The sequence below is a fragment of the Lagopus leucura genome, unplaced genomic scaffold, assembly GCF_019238085.1.
Source record: "Lagopus leucura isolate 7727_CA_CO unplaced genomic scaffold, USGS_WTPT01 Super-Scaffold_100001, whole genome shotgun sequence".
Classification (NCBI taxonomy): domain Eukaryota; kingdom Metazoa; phylum Chordata; class Aves; order Galliformes; family Phasianidae; genus Lagopus; species Lagopus leucura.
This window is the reverse complement of record NW_024962262.1, coordinates 59709779-59728387: the sequence shown is the minus strand read 5'-3', so window position 1 is coordinate 59728387 and position 18609 is coordinate 59709779. Positions and strand designations below refer to the sequence as shown.

The window sequence follows — 18609 nt, the reverse complement described above, 5'->3', positions numbered from 1 at the left end:
CTTGGTTATCTAAGGTCATTCTGTGTTATCGGCCAAGTCCTGCCACCTGCAGAGACATTATTATCTAGCCACCATGGTGCCCCTTGGGATTCTTTCATTTGCATTCTGCTCTTGATCAATTTGGGAGATGTGATGTGGTTAAGGGTGCCTATGTATGAAAACATAAACTATTCTCATTTTTGGCACACTTTAAATTTAAAACAAGTGTAACTTGAGGCACTTTATTTCATATTCTTTCAAAATTCTACCATTGTGCCCTACAACACATAAGTGTACATTTTTCTGCCTATTATATGTAAAATTATAGAATAATTTGGGTTGGAAGGGACTTTAAGGTCATCTAGTTCCAACCCCACTGCTATAGGCATGGACACCTCCATCTAGACCAGGTTGCTCAAAGCCCCATCCAGCCTGGCCTTGAATGCCTCCAGGGTGGGGGCCTCCACAACCTCACTGGGCAACCTGTTCCAGCGTCTCACCGCTCTCACAGTAAAGAATTTCTTGCTAAGACCTAGTCTAAATCTACCTTCTTCCAGTTTAAAGCCATTTCTCCTCATCCTGTAGTCCTGTGTAGTCTGTACTTCTACTGGTGACTAGGTTTAGTATTTCCTGCCTGTTTTGTGTCTGGATCTGACTGCAACAAACTGTCTCTTGCATTCTCTCATCAAGAGATGAGAGCCCGAGAGACATAGGGCAGCAGATGTGACCCTTTGTGCTGTTCCATCCCTGCTCCTCTGTGCAGCAGACAGGGCAGAATGGGTGTCTATGTGGAGGATCCATTTCTTGGCAGTTCAAATTTTTTTCTGCTTATCTCAAGAAAACACTCTAGTTGCTGTCTTGGGTGTGCTCAAGGATGGTTTCTGCAAAAATTTAAAGGAGATCACGGAATATTAGGTAAAACAGTATTAGTCATCTATAACACTGTTCCCCTGAGATAGGGGAGCAAGAAACAGCTGCCAGTAGCTTAGTTCTTACAAAATGTTGTTATCTGCAGCCAGGTTCTAGCTGCTTCTCAGTCCTCCACCCTGGAAAAAGTGATTTACTTCTGGTGGAGGGGCTGCCTGAAGACAGGTGAATCAGAGAGGGTGTTGCCTTTCCAAAAATTTAGAGTGTACTGACTGTAAGTTAGATTGGAGTTAGGGAGAAGAAAAGGATATTTTCATTATTCCTATTGTAGGTGAATAATTGTACATTGTGCATCTTTTAAGGGCTTTCTCTTGTTTCTAATAATGAACAAAAAGCATGTCTTGAATGACTGTGCCCACGGTGCGAGAACCAGATCCCAAATCTTGCCCTTCCTATCTTGACCACTGTGGTACAAAGCTGCTTTCTCCTTTCCCTCCCTTTGGCTGAGTTGATTTTTGAATTCTACTTTGTTTGCTGGGACAGCTTGAATGAGACGTAGGGACTGTTCCATCCCTTTAGGTTGATAGTTACAATCTCTAATGCTAAAGAATGCTGTAAGCACAAGGCTACTTTCTAGACAACACAAAACATTAGTCTTTTTTCTGTCTAAACTTTCCATTAAGAGGTGAATTTTCTCTTTAGTTTTGAAAAGAAGCAATCCTGGTGTTAGAATTCAAAAAACAGAGGTCATCTGTTAGATGGCAATTAGAGCTGGGGCCTGTAATCCAAGGGTAAATACCAATTTGCAAAAAGGACTAGGGGCTATTGGCTGTTGTGAACAGGGCCCTGAAGTGCGTCTTTCCAGGAATCGTCTACAATGTCTGACTTACAGACTCAGCTCACAGGTCCTAATGCTTACAGGTTCAGTGCTGTTGGAGCTACATTAGTTTGTGAACATCACCTTGAGTACTGTTATTAATGAATTTAGTCTCCTAGCAGACCAGAGATGCTAAAGTTATGCTGATTCCCATTACCAAAAAGGTCATTATGGGAAATAATGCTTGTTACAACACAAATAATACTGGTTCTCAGGTAAAATTTCTGTAGCTGTCTAATGGAGCAATGATATGAGTTAATAACCTCATTGATATGGTATGAGTTGATAAAAGTTCATACCACCAGAGCAGTTTCCTCTGCCTGTACATGTATGACTCCCAGTCTTTACTCAGCTATCTGTTTGTGTTAGAGCAGTGCAAAGTTATATGAAGACAGCAAGTGACTTGCTGCTTTTGTTTATAGAGATCTGTGTTTGTAACAGAATCTGGTGCTCACTTAATGGAGATGCTTTTTCCTGTAGAAACACCTGATTCTTGTGCAAGGGGCAAGACCTTCTGTCTTTCTTGCAGCAGAAGCAAAGAATAATGCTGAATAATGTTATTTTATATGTGTTCTTAAATTTTTGTTATTTTTAACATTATTTATGTTCTAATTTTTTGCATCCTCAGCAAATGTTCCCTATTACAGAAAATGTAGAAAAGTATCCCTACAGTATGGAATGTCTTGTTTGGGATAGAGTATTTAGTGTGCTGGTTTGATGATCCTAGATCAACAGTGTTGCAGATAAAAATGCACTAAGAAAGTAAAATCAAATTCCATGCGCTTCAGGATTTTCTTGTTCTCATCTTTAGAGATCAATCCAAGCGAAATTAATGTTCTTTTTGGTTTTGTGGCTAGCACACATTTTGGTGATTTTATTTTCCTTTTTTCATGTCATCTTTAGGGATACTTTGGATTGGACTTCAGTTCTTCTCCAAATAGGCTATATGCACATTCTTTTCTAACACTTAAGGACTACATAGGAACTTTGGTCAAATGTATGTGAAATTGAATAATATATCACAGCTACTTCTCCTTTAACTTTCATCATTCAAAGGGATTCTGATGAAATACTTGGCTAGTGAACTTAGTATTGCACCTTTTTCTATAACAAGTCTTCCTTACAGATAATCTATAGCTACAATAGGCATGTGAATACGGTGCTGTAAGAGAAGTTGTGGTTAGATATGTGACCAAGAGAAGTCCCTCAGACTATGCATGCCACCATCACTTGATGCGTTTGTCAGCTCCAGGCTCATGGCTTGCGTTTAGCTTATTTTGCTTCCCATACCACTGAATTTGTAACTACAAAGCTTTTGATGGTTTTAGAATTTGCTGTCTTACTGATTATCCTACAGTACTAAACGTGTAATTGGACAACTTTTCTTATCCACCTCAAGGTATTACTTGTACTCTCAAAATCTGCAAAGCAGGTTGAAGGCACATAGAGGATGGGAGAAGCAGTTTGTCTGTAGTGACTATGTCTAAACTGACTCTTCAAGAGTATCTGAGAATGACCTTAAGATCAGATTCTCCAGGTAGATTTTTTTTTTTTTAGTGGGCAGAAACTGTGCTGGCCTTTGCTATGAGATGATACATACTTCAAGAGGTGGGTTCCTTTTGAAAATTTTATTTTCTCCAGGGCTTTTTTGGTTGGAAGGAAGGGCTTTTGCATGAAGTGTTCACCATTAATTCAGACAAGACTGGTGGCTTCAATTGTCATATCCACACCTCAGTCACTGAGCCCATCTGTAAAATAGGAAGAGATACAATCTCTTCCTATTCCAGTGCCTCAACACCCTCTGAGCAAATAACTCCTTCCTAACATCTATATATAAATCTGTGCTCTTGTACTTTAAAGCCATCAGCATTTGTCCAATCGGTACGCTCCTTGATGAAGAGTCTCTCTCCATCTTTCAAGTAGGCTCTTTTAGGTACTGGTTTGCCGTAGGCAGAGCTGTTCTCAGTCCACTCATCATCCAGTCTGTATTCGTGTTTGTGATTGCCACAACCCAGATGGAGGATCTTGCATTTGACCTTGTTGAACTTCATGAGGTTTGCACGGGCTCATCTCTCAAGCGTGTCATGGTCCTTTTGGATGGTATTGCTTCCTCCATTATATTGACGTCGCCAGCTTGGCATCATCTGTAAACTTGCTGAGAGTGCAGTTGTTCTTTCTGCCTGTGTTGCTGATGAAGATCTAAAATAGTACCTGTGCCAGTACAGACTCACGAGGGTTGCCATTTGTCACTGTTCTCCACCTGGACAACGTGCTGTTGTCTACAGCACTCTGATTGTGACCATCCAACTAGTTCCTTATTCACAGAGTGGGCCGTCCATCAAATCTGTGTCTCTCCAATTTAGAGACTCTGATGTTGTGTGAGACAGGTCTATCAGAGCCATGTCAGTTCTCGCAGTGTTGTTTGCCTACTTCTTGTTTAGATGCTCTTTGGTAGTGTGGCTGTAGGGAGTGTGAGCATCTATGTAATGTAGATGTACTCTCAAAGTATATTCTGTGCACTTTATGAATGAGTTTGTAATGTAGCATTTCTGTCTTACCCGCTTCTCCCACTCCCTGCTTTCTTTATTTCTTTGCTTCTTACTGTGTTAGTAAAAACTCATTTCGTGAATAATTCACCAGCATTTTATTTCCCCACATTTTACGAAAAAAAAACAGCTTTACCAAAGCATGGTTGTGCATAGCATTTTTGGTTGCTGCTATTTGCTCTACTTTGTTTTTACACTGGAAGTGGAAAGGCAGCGGGAAAACATAGATTAATCTGTGACTCCCATAAATACACAAGCGATAAGCCAAGTGAAAAAAGAAAAAAAAAAAGAAAAAAAAAAAAAAAAAAGAAATGGGTACAATGGAGTTCTGTGAGCCAGCTGGAATTTGAGAGATTTTGTTTAATAACGGGGAAGCTAGCAGGTTCCCAAATGTGCAAAAAGTGCATCCTTAAGGTAAGAATGAACTAGGAAGTAGGTGAGTAGTGTCAGAGAAGAATGTGGTATTTCCACTTTCTTATCTTTCTGACATTTAGAAGTTTCCTTTTTAGAGACTCCTCTCAGAAGGGGCTAAGCCTAATGAAGGCAGGTTGAACACATGATCTGTCATGTGATGTTTTCTCTGTGCTTTCTCTATTCTGAGCAGGAAAATTTTATCTTCCAAATAGAATGATAGGAGACAGCTGAGGGATTTTAATTCTCCTTCTGCAACTTGAAGACCTGCTTAACTAAGTAAAAAAATATTCTCTAATGATTTAACTGTTTACTCTTAGGACCAAACTGTAATTTGAAAGTCTGGCTGTGGAATCCTTAGGAAGAATGAATATGCTAAAGCCTTCTGCTTTGATTTGGCAGTGTTGGGTTTCTTAAGTTACCTTTTATTCTTTTTTTTTGTCATTGTTGTTGGTTTTTTTTTTAGGAGAGACATATTCTTTTTAGTTTAATTTTGCTTTCTGTTGCGAAAGTCTCTAGTCTTAGCTGTGTCACCTAATTGTTTCTATTTTTTGTCAGTTACAGAGGAAACCACCAGACCTGCAGGTGAGCACTGATTTATAAGAAGAAAACCAGAGTTGTTAGTTACGCTGACTGAAGGAAGGTGAAATACCAACCTATCTAGTAGGCCTGCTTCAGTTTTTGCAAAGTCGTGCACCAGATAACAAATCACTTAATTTCTTTTTGATCCAAATGTTCGCTCTGACAACATCAAACATTTAGTAGCTAGTTTGCTGTAGTTTGCTATATAAATAATTGTCTGACTCCTATCAAGATCAGAGGTTCAAACTTGGATCAAAATAATGTTTTGTGATGCTGCTTTTTTCAGAATTGAAAGGAGAATGATTGTGTATGGGATGAATTCTAAATAGCAATTCTCAGTGTTGCTGTGTGATGTCTGAGAAGGGTTCTTAATAACCCATGTGCAGCATTATATGTTTGATTCCCATTCCCAGAATTAGCAACACACTCAGGGTAGGCATGTGGCTTTTGGGCTAGCTGTATTTTTTTGGGACAACAATCTTTGTTTTCTTAACGTTACACAGTGCAAACTGTCCAGTATTTATTGAAAAGAAATAATCTTTAGTTGAATTGTATTTAAACTTCAAATGTGTATGAGTTTGTTTTGTCAGAGATTTTTACATCTATCCTTTTTCCAACCTGGATTTGTTCTGACAAGCAGGTGTTGCCCTCTTCTGGTGAACACAGTCAACTTTTGGGGAATATAAGGAAAAGCTGCTGAGAATGGTTATGTATGTATTTGATCTACTATATCTGTTTGCTAATCTGTGTTCCTGGTGTTTTTTTCTCTTTTTTTTCTGTCTTAAACAAAAACTCTGCATTCAGAATCATCAACTGCAACATCCACTTCTGGTAAGAACATCAAGATTTTACTGATTACTACCATAGTGTCTATTATTTCCTATTAGATCAGTCTCTTCTTTTACCTGGGGTAATGCAGAAAAGTTGCAGTGCAAATGGAGTCCAGCATGTAGTGTTTTCTTTTTTATTATTACTTTTTGTCTTTATTTGCTTCATTCTACTTTGTATTGAAATAGCAGCCCTCATTGGATTACTCATGACTTTTGTCAGTGATGATTGAGGTTGGGGTAGATGTGAGTTGCTTGATGAAAAGCCTTTTGTCCAGTGAACAGTTGCAGAGATGGCAGAGGGGGAATGCTGTAATGAGTAAAGCTCCCATATGTCTCTTCCCACTCTACAAGATGTGTGTACATCATTTAACTTTCAGGATCGGAGGTGATGAACATCATCATGACAACATTTTTAAAAGGAAAATATTGTGGAATATAACAAAGACTGTATATAAATGGGAAGAGTCCACTACATTTTTCCTTGAAGTATGCTGACATATTGTGCTCTAGAGAAAAGGAACAATAGACACAAACACACAACACTTTTTTACTTTTACAGATACAATCATTTTCTAGGAATGACTCATCTTTAACAACTACAGCCAATTCAGTATTTATAGTATCAATCTGAATAATGCAGATGAAGTCAATATTTAGTTTTCATTTTGATTCCTTATGTTTTGGCTGCTTTTTTACTTGCTGTTGTCTTCAGGACTGTCACTTACGAACTAAATATACTTAACTTTTATTCTAGTATGGAATTAACAGAGCACATCTGAAAAGTCTTGGAATGGCTAATCCAGTAGAATTTTTTTTTTTTCATACTTAAGATATTGATTCTAGCAATGGCAGTAATGCTTTTAGCAAAGAAGTTCAGAAAGCATAATTTTCAGCTGTTATGAAACAACTGTTTTTAAAATGTCACTTAGTTGTCTTACTGGAGTGATCAAAGTGATCCTTGAACCACTTTATATTCCTGCACCAACACTTAAAATCTGCTTTCTAAGCACATCCTGAGCAATCATTAAATTTTCTTCTCCTAATTTCCTTCTTTCTCCCTACTGTCCCTTTTCCCATTCACTGAACAGTATTTATCACCTCACGCTAGCGTATTTATACATGGTTTCTGCAAAAATAGCTTCCTTGGAGACAGGTTTTCCAGCGTATCATCCCTGCTTCTGAGTGTTACAAGTTCATGCAGGAACTCAGCCTTTGGACTGAGGAATTAGATACGCGAAACTGATCTGCCTCTTCCAAAAGAATGAAGCCAATAAAAGGAAGTTATCTCAAGGAATTCTGTTATTAGCTTTTTGCATTCATATGCTTACTGAGATGGTCGAATTAATGTCAGCTGTTTGTAATGGGCACAAAAGTTATTCCTAAAAGGCAATTTAGATCTTTAAAATTCAGTTCCTGGTGGAAGTGTTGCATTCTGCTTCTTTCTCCAAAATACACAGAAATAAAATACTACATTAATACCTTTTTTCTTTTCTTTTCTTCCAGAATCCTCTATTATTACTTTTGTCACCTATCCTATTAGTCCCTCAGGCAAGATTTTATTAATGTTTCTCTTACTTAGATTTAGTTAGATTTAGATTTTTTTTTTTTAGATTTTTAGTTGTTTAGATTTTAATTTATGGTTTTTAATGCCACTGACTTTTCTTCTTCAGAGATGACTTCAGATGATGCTGCAGAAAGCACAGGTGAGAGTTAGCGCGAGTGCAGTCGCATCTGAAGGGAAACGTGTTGTGTTCATGAAAGTTTGCTTTTTAATATTTTTTTAAATTGAGACTTGTTTAGTCCAAATTCTTTTCTTAAACTGTCTTAAAATGCAATTGTCTCCAGTCTGTATTTTAAGTCTCCATGAGTGGTAGCGTTTCAAAATGCATTGTATTAGCTGAAAGCTGTTATATTTTTTTACGCAGAATGTTGCAGTGTATACAGAAGCCCAAACTGGGCAGGTATAGAAGTTTTTGGCACATCTGTAGATGGAATGTTTTTTACTTCATGACAGTATTTAAAGAATTTTATAAAACTCAAACCTCTATAGGATTCCTTAAAAACACTTAAATTATGTATATAAACTTATATACGTAATTTATAATTTAATAATTTATTGTATATAATGTATTTTATATTATTAACATAATTCATTGTATATAATATAAATTTATGTTAAATTATGTTAAATGTATGTTCTTGCAATGAGTTGCCAAATAGCATCAGTAAGCTTCCATTGGGAGAATTCGCTGCACCTTGTTTCCTGATCTGTCCATTTGAAGACAAGTCGATTCATCCTTTATCAGCACAGGGGTCTGCATGTCTGTATCTGAGCAAGATAACCTGCTATTTGTCATATTTGATGGAGAGAAATACATTTTTAGAACATGAACACTTGAAGTACCCACATAGAACAGGCCAAATGGAAATCATGCCTAAAAAACAGCACTCAACTGAAAATAATATGGAGGCTAGAGTAACTGGCTCAGATGGGGACATAAATATCTGATTGGGTGTATCTCAGTGCTGTTTGTTCATGTCCTGTGAATTCCCTTATAAATAGTCATGTATTTACACTTCTGGGAAGACAGACTAAGTGGAATCTGGAAATCGCTTTTATCACTCATATTTCATGATCTTTTTAAATAAAAATGAGAAAGCTTAATTTTATTTTTCTTTTAAACAGAAATTCCTGACCTCACTGTCTATTACTCCACTGTAGCACCAGGTAGGATTCATACATCACCACTGACACTCTTCTGTGTTTCTTAGTATTACTTGTGCTTGCCTAGACACCCACGCATAGGAAAGTTTGGTTATTGTATCAGAACAGTGATGTGAAGAGTCACAAAGATATAAGAAATTTTCAGGACCTATGTGTTCTATTAAAAAAAATGTCATCATGCTTTTAAGCAGATTGGAGCAATCTGAACCCAGACATGATGTTCTCAGGGCAAATCCAGTCTGTAGGGGTGTGCTGAGTTAAGCTGGACTGTATTTACACTGAGACAGAGTAAATGATAGAATAGTTGATAATTATAAGTTGATAATTATAATAATCTATAAGTTGATAATTATAATAATCTATAATTTCTTTGTGCACTTTTTAATAAAAGTGTTGATACATTTTTCATTACTGCTTCTCTGGCAGCTCCCAGCACAAAATGGAAGGCAAATTTATATTGTTAATAATTTTTTTCAAATGTTTTGAATATTGCATGCAGCTCACAATCCATACCTTCTGATTGCTGATTGTTGATGGTGATAAAAATGATGAAAATTAAGTTAAAATAAGCAAGTATTTGGGCCACAGGAATGGTAAAAGTGAAAAGGGAAAGAAAATTTTTTCATCTCATTTGCAACTAGATAATGATAACAGCAGAGAAAATAGCATTTGTTTTTTGCTTATGGAGCCAGTCTATATTCTTAATCTAAAATACTGTACTTACATCTGGAAAGTTGCAATGAGAGTTTAGAACTTGACTATCTTGGTTGTATTCATTAGGAAGAATTGCTAAAATTAATTTTGGCAAATAACCACACAATAGAAAATTATTAAAAAGCAGATGTGCATTCCTACTAGAATACAGTCTTACCTATATATTAGTAACTTAATTATGTTGCATGTGTACAACTGTGTACGGTCACCAAACTGACTTAAAAAGACAAACAACAAAACAACAGCAAAAAAAAAACAACAAAAAAAAAAACAACGAAAAAACCAACAACCAGAGACCACTTGTACATAGATCTGGAGAAACAGTTGCAAAAAATTACTCAGAATTAATTAATGAAAGCCAGCGTGTCTCACTATGAATACTGGGTCTTAGATAATGTCATGGTGAGTGCCCAAGAGAAGTGTAGCCAAGGTAGTGTGTGTAATGTAAAGAAGTTTACATTTAAAACAAGAAGCAGGGAAATGATTGCAAAATGTGTTTGTCAGTTTTGGATTTAAGTGCAGCTCTTTTACTCATTAGATTTTTTTCCCTCCAAAATATAGCTGGAGAAACCATTTTATGCAATGTATCATCTGTCTGTAATTATTCAGGTCAGTGATTTTCCTTTCTTTTTATAAAAATCATGCCAAACAGTTTTCTGTGTAATGAGGCAACCTTTAATTGCCATATACAAGCTAACTCTGTGCAGCTTTAAAAAAAAAAAAAAAAAAAAAATTAAAACGTGCTCTTTAATTTAAAAATACTATTCAATATGTAGATTTTTGATCCTTATCAAAGTATGTGCAACTGATGATTAGAATTACGGAACTGAGAAAACAATAAAATAGTATGCTATTAGTGTGTGCCTTATGAAATGTAATTCTGTATCAGGAACAGATGTTGAAATACTGTTTAGAGTTATTACCGTAAAAACTCAAGAAACTCAAAAAAATACAGAGAACAGTGAAGTTCGGAGACTGGTATAAGTCTAGTTTATTTACGGAAACAGTGAGAGAAGAGATAGAACTATTGCAAAAACACTGAATGTTCCGAAAAGCTATTTTAAGTGTTCTTATTTCCCTTGCATTCTAACATAAGACTGTGTTGTTGTTTTTTTAATTCTCAAGTTATTTTACATCACGAAGTTACACCATGTTAAGTTTTTATTTTCTTATACCTTTTTTTGTTTTGGTTTTAGTGTTCTATGTGGGCAAGGTAGAACTTCATCCAAAAGAAGAAAGTAACACATCATTAAATATAGAAGTAGTAAGTGTTTTCTCTTGTAAAACTTTTTTAAAAGGAAGGTTGAAATCAGTTACTTTGTCTGTGCCTAAAATGCATAAGATGCTTAGTATCATAACATGATTCTTATTATAGTATTTATGGTTTAATTTACGTACAGTAATACTCTCTCTTAAAATTTAGACACACAACACTTGTTTATAAGTGTAAGAAAGTAAACTTACTATAGCAAGGGTCGTTATTCTCTATTTGATCACTGAAAAGAGGGAGGTAAACCTGGGAAGTATGCAGAGTGGTCTAAACAGCCTAGCAACAACTAAATTCCTTGGAGATGAATTGAGGTAATTGAGAAAGCTAGCATCATTAGATATTGACAGTTTGAGCGTAAATTAGGTTAGATTGCACCCTGAAACTAATCCATGTTGAGACACTCTGAAATAGGGCATCTTTCTGGTGGCAGTTAAGACTATTCGGTTGTTGTGGATGGGAAACAAAGGGGCCATGAGCTTGTTAATGGTTCCTTGTACCTTTCTCTTATACATCTGTGTCTACACTCAGTCTATGATTTTACGTGTCAATCTTTGCAAGCCTGATAGTTGTCAGCAGTCACCACAGAGAGCCACTGCAACTCAACTGAGCAGTGAGTTTGGGCAGGGGTAGGCCCCAGTATCTCAAAAGCAAGAGCCACATCTGTGTTGTATTCTGTTTCCGTAGTAATAACGTCTCCTGAAACCATCCTGCTGTATTGAACATTATGTCTACAGCTATTAGAAAAAGTAGATTTCTGTCTCTGGAAGCTGTTTTACTTTTTAGCAGAATATTTCTATGGTAATGTGAATACCATAACTGTTAGATGATGTTTTCATTACGATGCTCACTGCTTTAAATGTAGAAATAACAGGTAATGGTGGAAAACAAAGTATAAGAATGCAGGTCTATAAAGGACTTTTAGATCAACCTTTGTACTCTCTCCAGCCTAGAGGCAAGAGCAGACATGTGTGTTTCACCTCAGTTCTTGGCTCTAACTCCCAGGATTCTACTGGGAGACTATTTTTGTTACAGCATTTATGTAGCTTGTCCAATTGCTGCACTATCACTTTAGTTGAAAGTTTGTTCAGTTTCTGGTCTAAGATTACTATTGCAGATTGAGCCAACTTCCTGTTTCTCCAGTGTGATGTGTGGTGAGGTCGCTATCCTCTTTCCTTTATCATTCACAAGTTAAACCCTTAAATTAGGTGTATTCTAGATGAAGCAATTCCTTAAGTTGTGACAACACAGGCATAATAAATATAAACTGAAGTGTATTTATGGGAAAGGGTGCTGATTTTCTTTGGGCTTTCCAAATGTGTTTCTGTTTAAATGAGTGAGGTGAACGTGAGTTTATTCTAATGCTAAAGTTCACTTGTTTTATTTAGCATTGGTATCTTTCTTTCTAACAGATTAATAACAAAACCGTTGACAATCAAGTTTCAGGCTTTATTCCAATTCCAGCCTCAACCTTACAAGAACTGAGGTAAACTTGAAATCTTTGCCATATTTCAAAAACATTAAGACCTTTCATGTAATTAGCAGACTCTTCACTTTGCATTATTCCTGTACTTGATAATTTAGAAATGTCAGGAAATGTGAACTATTTTTCTTTAACACGAAGTTTGTATTAATTAGAACAGTCTTCATTTTGTTTTATGTACCCCTGGAGTTTGTTTAAAGAAATACTACATTTACTGATTACATTTCAGGTCCTTCAGGTTCATTGGGCTTTAACAAGGCCTGAATGCCTTATTTATAAGCTGATGATCTCAGTAATAATAATAATGATAATGATTAAGATGATAATAATAGTAACGATACCTGAGCATGTGAACTGTGGATTATTGAGTAGGTCAATTTGACTGTTGCTCTTCATGAATAAATTGTTGTCTTAATTTCAGAGATTTAGTCTGTCTCTTTAAGAAATTTTACTAAGAGAACTTTTAGGGTTGTAAGTTTTTCTGATTTATGGAGTTAAATCAATATTTATTTCATTCTAACTTTTTCTTTCACAGTCTTTCTAAAATATGCACTTTCCTCTTTCCAGAGACATCTAAGTCTTTATCTAGGTTGTGTCCCATAGCTGTGATTCTGCTTACCTTTTTGCATGCTTAATATTCATACTGCTTTCCAGAGAATGTCTTTACTGCTATTCCAAAAACTCCCTTTGTAAATCAAGACCATGTTGTGGGGGTTTTTTTTGTTTGTTTTTTGGTTTTGTTTTGTTTTTTTTAGAAAGCCATAACTCCTACTGATTTGCTTTCGGTGTAAGTTCAAAATTTTGTTCTAAATGGGCAATTTTGTTCCAAAGGGCAAGTTAGCATTTAGACATCAAGATCTATCTTTTGCTCTTTTAAATAGGTTGTAAGGATGTGGATTGATGTTAAAATCTGTGGTGCCAGTTTTAAATGTAGTTTGCAAAGTGTCTAATAAAAGGCAATTCTTTACGTGTTCAATCCTTTTAAAGTGTTTGTACAATATTAGAACTGTTGTAGTTTTTAAAAAAGGTTTTTTTCTTGGTAATTGCTTGTTCATTTCATAATACTGCTGTAATTGTCTTTAAAACATAATTAGAAATCCTCCATAATTGTAACTTTTTATGTTACAGAATATCAGAGCTCAACAAAACCTTGCAAGAAATGAGTGAGGTAAGATTACTAATTGTTTTTACTGTTTGGAATACTTTTTTTCAATTTATTTATGATAGTGTCATAAGTCCTATTTTCTCCTGACAAAACAATTTTATTCTATTTTTCCTTGTTGTTATAGTCATCCATTTTGGAATGCAGTTCAGAAAACCAGAGGTTTGTTGTTGTTTGTTTTTTTTTGAATTTCATATATTTAGTAGCTACTACATATTTAAGAGCCTGTGATGTATCAAGCGTGAATGGCTGTGTAACAAGAGAAAAATTGTCTAGGAAGTCAAGTCTGAGAAACAGGCTGGACAAATATAAGCAGGCTAATGAGGAAAGAAATTCTGATCCCATTAATCTTATTAATGATCTACTTTATTTGTTTACCAAACTGCTTTGCTTTTCATTAATCTTCTTTTGAAACACAGACTTACCTGCCGTATTTCTCCTTCATCTTTAAATTAGCTGGGTCACACAGCTTCTTAGTCACTAAGTCTTTTTGAGGAAATTACTTCAAACATCATGGAATCGTTTGGAAAAGATCTCTATAATCATCTAGTTGAACTGTCCACTTAACACCAGCACTATCTGCTAAACCATGACCATGTCCCTAAGTACCACATGTATCTGTTTCTTGAACACCTCCAAGCACAGTGACTCTACCACCTCCTTGGGCATCCTGTGCCACTGCCTCACCTCTCTTTCTGTGAAGAAATTTTTCTAATTCCCATCCTGATCTTCCCCTGGCACAACTTGAGGCCGTCACCTCTTGTCCAATCACAGAATCACAGAATTGTAGGGGTTGGAAGGGACCTCCAGAGATCATCGAGTCCAACCCCCTGCCAAAGCAGGTTCCCTACAGCAGGTCACACAGGTCGGCATCCAGGCAGGTCTTGAGCATCTGCAGAGAAGGAGACTCCACCACCTCCCTGGGCAGCCTGTTCCAGTGCTCCGTCACCTCACTGTAAAGAAGTTCTTGCGCATGTTTGTGCGGAACTTCCTATGCTGCAGTTTCCAGCCGTTTCCCCTTGTCCTGTCTCCATTCACCACTGAAAAGAGTCCGGCCTCGCCATTCTGCCCCCCACACCTTAGATATTTATAGACCTGGATCAGGTCCCCTCTCAGTCTTCTTTTCTCAAGGCTGAACAGACCCAGTTCACTCAGCCTTTCTTCATAGGAGAGATGCTCCAGGCCCTTCACCATCTTTGTGGCCCTCCGCTGGACTCTTTCCAAGAGATCCCTGTCTTTTTTGTACTGGGGAGCCCAGAACTGGACGCAGTACTCCAGATGAGGCCTTATAGCTGTTGCCTGGGAGAAGAGGCTGATCCCTACTTTGTCTCAGCCTCCTTTCAGGTAGTAGTTCTTATCCCAAGCTGTTCTTCGGTTTGGGAAGCCAGTCATGCTCAGGACTGGACAAGCCTGAGAAGATATTTCAGAGTCTGGAAGGCATGAAGTATCAGAATGGCAAGGCTGCTCTAGACAGATGATCCTGGAAACCTTAAAATTAGATAATCTCTGTCAACTTCATTGCTACTCACAGCTAAACAGATGATTCTTTAAACAGATTGGCTTGAAAACAGTATATTCTGAAACAAAATCTGGAACTTCCAATATACTTGAATTTGAGGATTTATCTTAATGCTTTTGGATCAAACAAAAATTGAAATCCCCTAATAATAGTGGATAGAAAGTCAAATCAGTGTCATACACTGACATTCCATGTTCTTGTTAGCTGGAAAGAAACTTTGCTTCATCTTTGTGTTCCCTTTTTGTTCACCAATGTGTTTCAGCTGCTCAGGAAGAATTCTGATTGTATGTTTGCTCGTTTAGATAGGGATTCATGTAACTGAACATGAAATGTAAAAAATGTAGTTTTCTGTTTGAGTCATTTAAGCTCACTTTTTTTAAATCTTAAGAGAGAACACTAGGTTTCCATAGGCAAGGATACACTAACAGTCATCTTAGATGTGTTCTGATTCCTCTCTGGAGTTTCTCTACAGTAAGAAAGGAGATTGTTATTATATACTAACTCTTTAATGGCTAACATTGACTAGGAAGGATCACATTTAAGAATCGACAGAGTCTGTAGAGGAATAAGGAAATAAGCTGCTGCAAATGGATGTGTTGCTCTTTGTTTTAACCTGACATAGTGTTCTATAAGCTTTGGAAACATCCCCAGATTTGAAAAAGCCTAGGAAAAAAATGCTTTTTCTGATTTGTTATTTGTCATTAGATTCATGTATTGCAATGACATAATTATTTCTTGAATCTAAGGCTTTTTCTTCTCATTATAGTACACACTGCAATTTCATAATAAAGCTGGATAAGAAAGGGAATATAAGCAGTTTAGAAGAGAAAGAAGAAATAGACAAAATTCGTGAGTTATGCTTTAAACAGTCTCACAGATTAACTGTCCTGTTTTTAGTTGACTGCCAAGTACCTAAAAAAAAAACCTCTTAATTTTAAATAAAAATAATTTTTTTAATAATGTAAATGCATAAAAAATGCAGACTTTCTGATTTTTGGGGGGAAGGAGTGGGAGATATGTATATGAAAGCTTTGGGTTTTTTTTTTTTACATATAAAGTTGCTGACTACGTTAAAGCATTTTGGATTTTGTCTGTAACATTACTGGAAAACACAAATGCATTTCTCAAAGTTTATAATGTAGCTCAGTTTTCTTAGTTGTATTTTGATAGTATGGAGTGGCTCATGCTTTTTTCTCTCAGTTTCAAAGCATATAGCTTTGCATACTGGTTTCTCTAAAAAGAGAAGTCTGAACTTCTGAAGCATTGAGCAAAAACCTCAAAACTGATTATTCAAAATGCAGTATTGTTTTTAAAAAAAAAAAAAAAAAAAAAAAAGAAAAACTGTAAAATGTAGCTTTGTTTGAATAACCTGTTTAATGGTATAAGCAGTTTTTATGCTTCATGGCAAACTATGTTAATGCTTGTTTGTCATTTCAGAACAGTGCTGCTGTTCATCACTGAGGTATTGTTCCTTGACTGCTGAAGAATTAAAAATGTAGTAAGTATAAATACAAACAGATTGGCATGCTTATTCCCTTATCTTTGTAATGGATAAATAGAATGAACTTGCATTTTGCAATATAATAACTAGGAAAGGATTCCACGAGCACAAGCACAATCTTCCTGTATAGTTCCATTCTCTTTCCTTCCTGTCCCTCCTTCTCCTCTCTTTCTTTTTTCGTTTTATTTTTTTCTCTGTGGTGCCAGAAGCTTTTGAGTTCAGAATTATGTCCAAAGAAGACAAAATGAAAGGGTATCATGTGGCCTTAATAGTTAACAACTATAGCAAAATAGAATGCATGAAGCCGCAAAATGTTACAGAAGTACTGTTTGTCACTAGGGCATGAGAAATGACCTGATGACTTTCAAATTATGCATATTACTAATATGCCCACATGATTCATATATATTCTTCTATTACAGCTAATTTTCTTTAAAATATAAATAATGTTAAATTTAACATATATTTATGTGCTTTTTTTTAACAGTACTATAGAATTGCCGCCTCATCCCATATGGATTCCGTCTTCTCATTCTCCTCCTCATAAAAAGACTGCTTTCTCTTCCCTCAAATCTAGTGCTTTTCTTTCCCCCACTGTGGTTTCTGCAAAACGAACACCCACAATTAGACCACTGATCCCCCCATTCACAGAAAATTCATTTTCTGAAACCCTCTCCACATCTTCCACTGCAAATCCTCTCTCTGAAACTTTTACCACTGCAACTTCTTTGTCTGCCACTACTGATACCACTACATATTCCTCTACTGAGTCTTTTGCTCAGCAAATCATGGCTACTTTTCCCTCCATAGCTTTTAATAAATCTGTCACTACAGTTCTCTCTTCCATACCTGCAACAAAATCTATTTCTAATGTTGCTCTCTCAATTAAATCTGATGCTACATATATTAGCAAGCCTATCACAATAATTTCTCCTGCTGTAAATTTCACTAAACCTTCTGCAGTTTCCCCTTCTGAGCTTCCTCCCAAACCTCCAATAGCAATTCCACCTTTTGAAACTACCACCAGCTCTTTTGCACAAATTCCTCTTTCTACAGATTCAACCCAACCTATTTCTGATAACAGAAACATTACTACAGCACCTGTTCTTCCCCTTACTCCTTTCTCAATAACCCCCACTGTTAGTCCTGTCAAACATTCTGTCTCAGCACCTCATCCTCATTCTACTGCTGGTGGCCATGGTAGCCTGCCTAACGGAAGCACAGGTAAACATGACAAATAAAAAATATCTTTTAATTTGAAGTCCATATACTGAATTTGCTTTCAGTTTTTTTAAACAAGATTTTGGTTGTGTCTTAGCTATCATCTTCTAATTACCATGACAAGCCTGACACAACTTTCAAAATCTCTGTACTCATTTTAGAACATGTTCTGATGCCTCTGGCTATGATGAGTGGTACCTCACGCTACAATATTTTGTTAACTGTAGTAGTTAGGTTTTCTGGTTTTCTCCTGATTTCCTTCTTCATGCAGGCACCCAGAAGCTAAAAATTCTAAATAACAGATTATTTAGCATCACTTATGGTGATTTTATAATCAGTATAAAGTATGGTCAATGGTGACTATTTGAAACCTTGCTCTGTATTTTCCTAAGGCTCTTAAGTATTGCTGTCTGCAAACTAGCTGTTAGGGAAAAAAAAAGGCTGTGTTTCATGTAACATGCTTGTATCTGTGGTAAGCTTTTTTTATTCAAGAAAACTGTTGTAATTTTTCTGCTTACTTCATTTGTTAAGCACAATACTTACAAAAATGAACAACTTTTCTGTTGTCACAGGAAAGATACTGTCAGCTACCACATACACAACTTCCATATATACCACCATTAATGTTACCACAGCTGAGCAAATCGTATCCAAAATAGAAAAAGATTTAGCAGCTGGAAAAGTGGAGTCAAAAGATGTAGAACGGATGGTGAGTGAGGTTAGCAGTGTTCTGACAGCTTCTCAACAACTACCACCCCAAATTTCTAACAGGTAGGTCCATCTGGCAGTAGATTAAAGTTGTGTTTTATTGACTGCTTCATAAGTTACCCTCAGCATGTTTCATTTTTTAATAATCTTGATCAAAGAGAATGTTTCTTGTTCTTTAACTTAGACAGAAAAGGACTATTATTATATTGTTACTTGC

At 36.3% G+C, this 18609-nt stretch overlaps 1 protein-coding gene across 2 annotated transcripts in view; it reads left to right on the top strand.

Moving 5' to 3' along the window:
* ADGRG2 (adhesion G protein-coupled receptor G2) overlaps positions 1-18609 on the top strand; it is a 54799-nt gene that overhangs the window by 20904 nt on the left and 15286 nt on the right. For both annotated transcript variants that reach the window (XM_042868239.1, XM_042868240.1), the window contains exons 4-16: positions 5239-5265; positions 6067-6093; positions 7763-7795; positions 8779-8820; positions 10093-10140; positions 10728-10795; positions 12211-12284; positions 13410-13449; positions 13571-13605; positions 15729-15811; positions 16400-16460; positions 16951-17687; positions 18257-18455. In XM_042868239.1, coding sequence (XP_042724173.1) covers positions 5239-5265; positions 6067-6093; positions 7763-7795; positions 8779-8820; positions 10093-10140; positions 10728-10795; positions 12211-12284; positions 13410-13449; positions 13571-13605; positions 15729-15811; positions 16400-16460; positions 16951-17687; positions 18257-18455 — 1474 coding nt within the window. The remainder of the gene's footprint in view (positions 1-5238; positions 5266-6066; positions 6094-7762; positions 7796-8778; positions 8821-10092; positions 10141-10727; positions 10796-12210; positions 12285-13409; positions 13450-13570; positions 13606-15728; positions 15812-16399; positions 16461-16950; positions 17688-18256; positions 18456-18609) is intronic.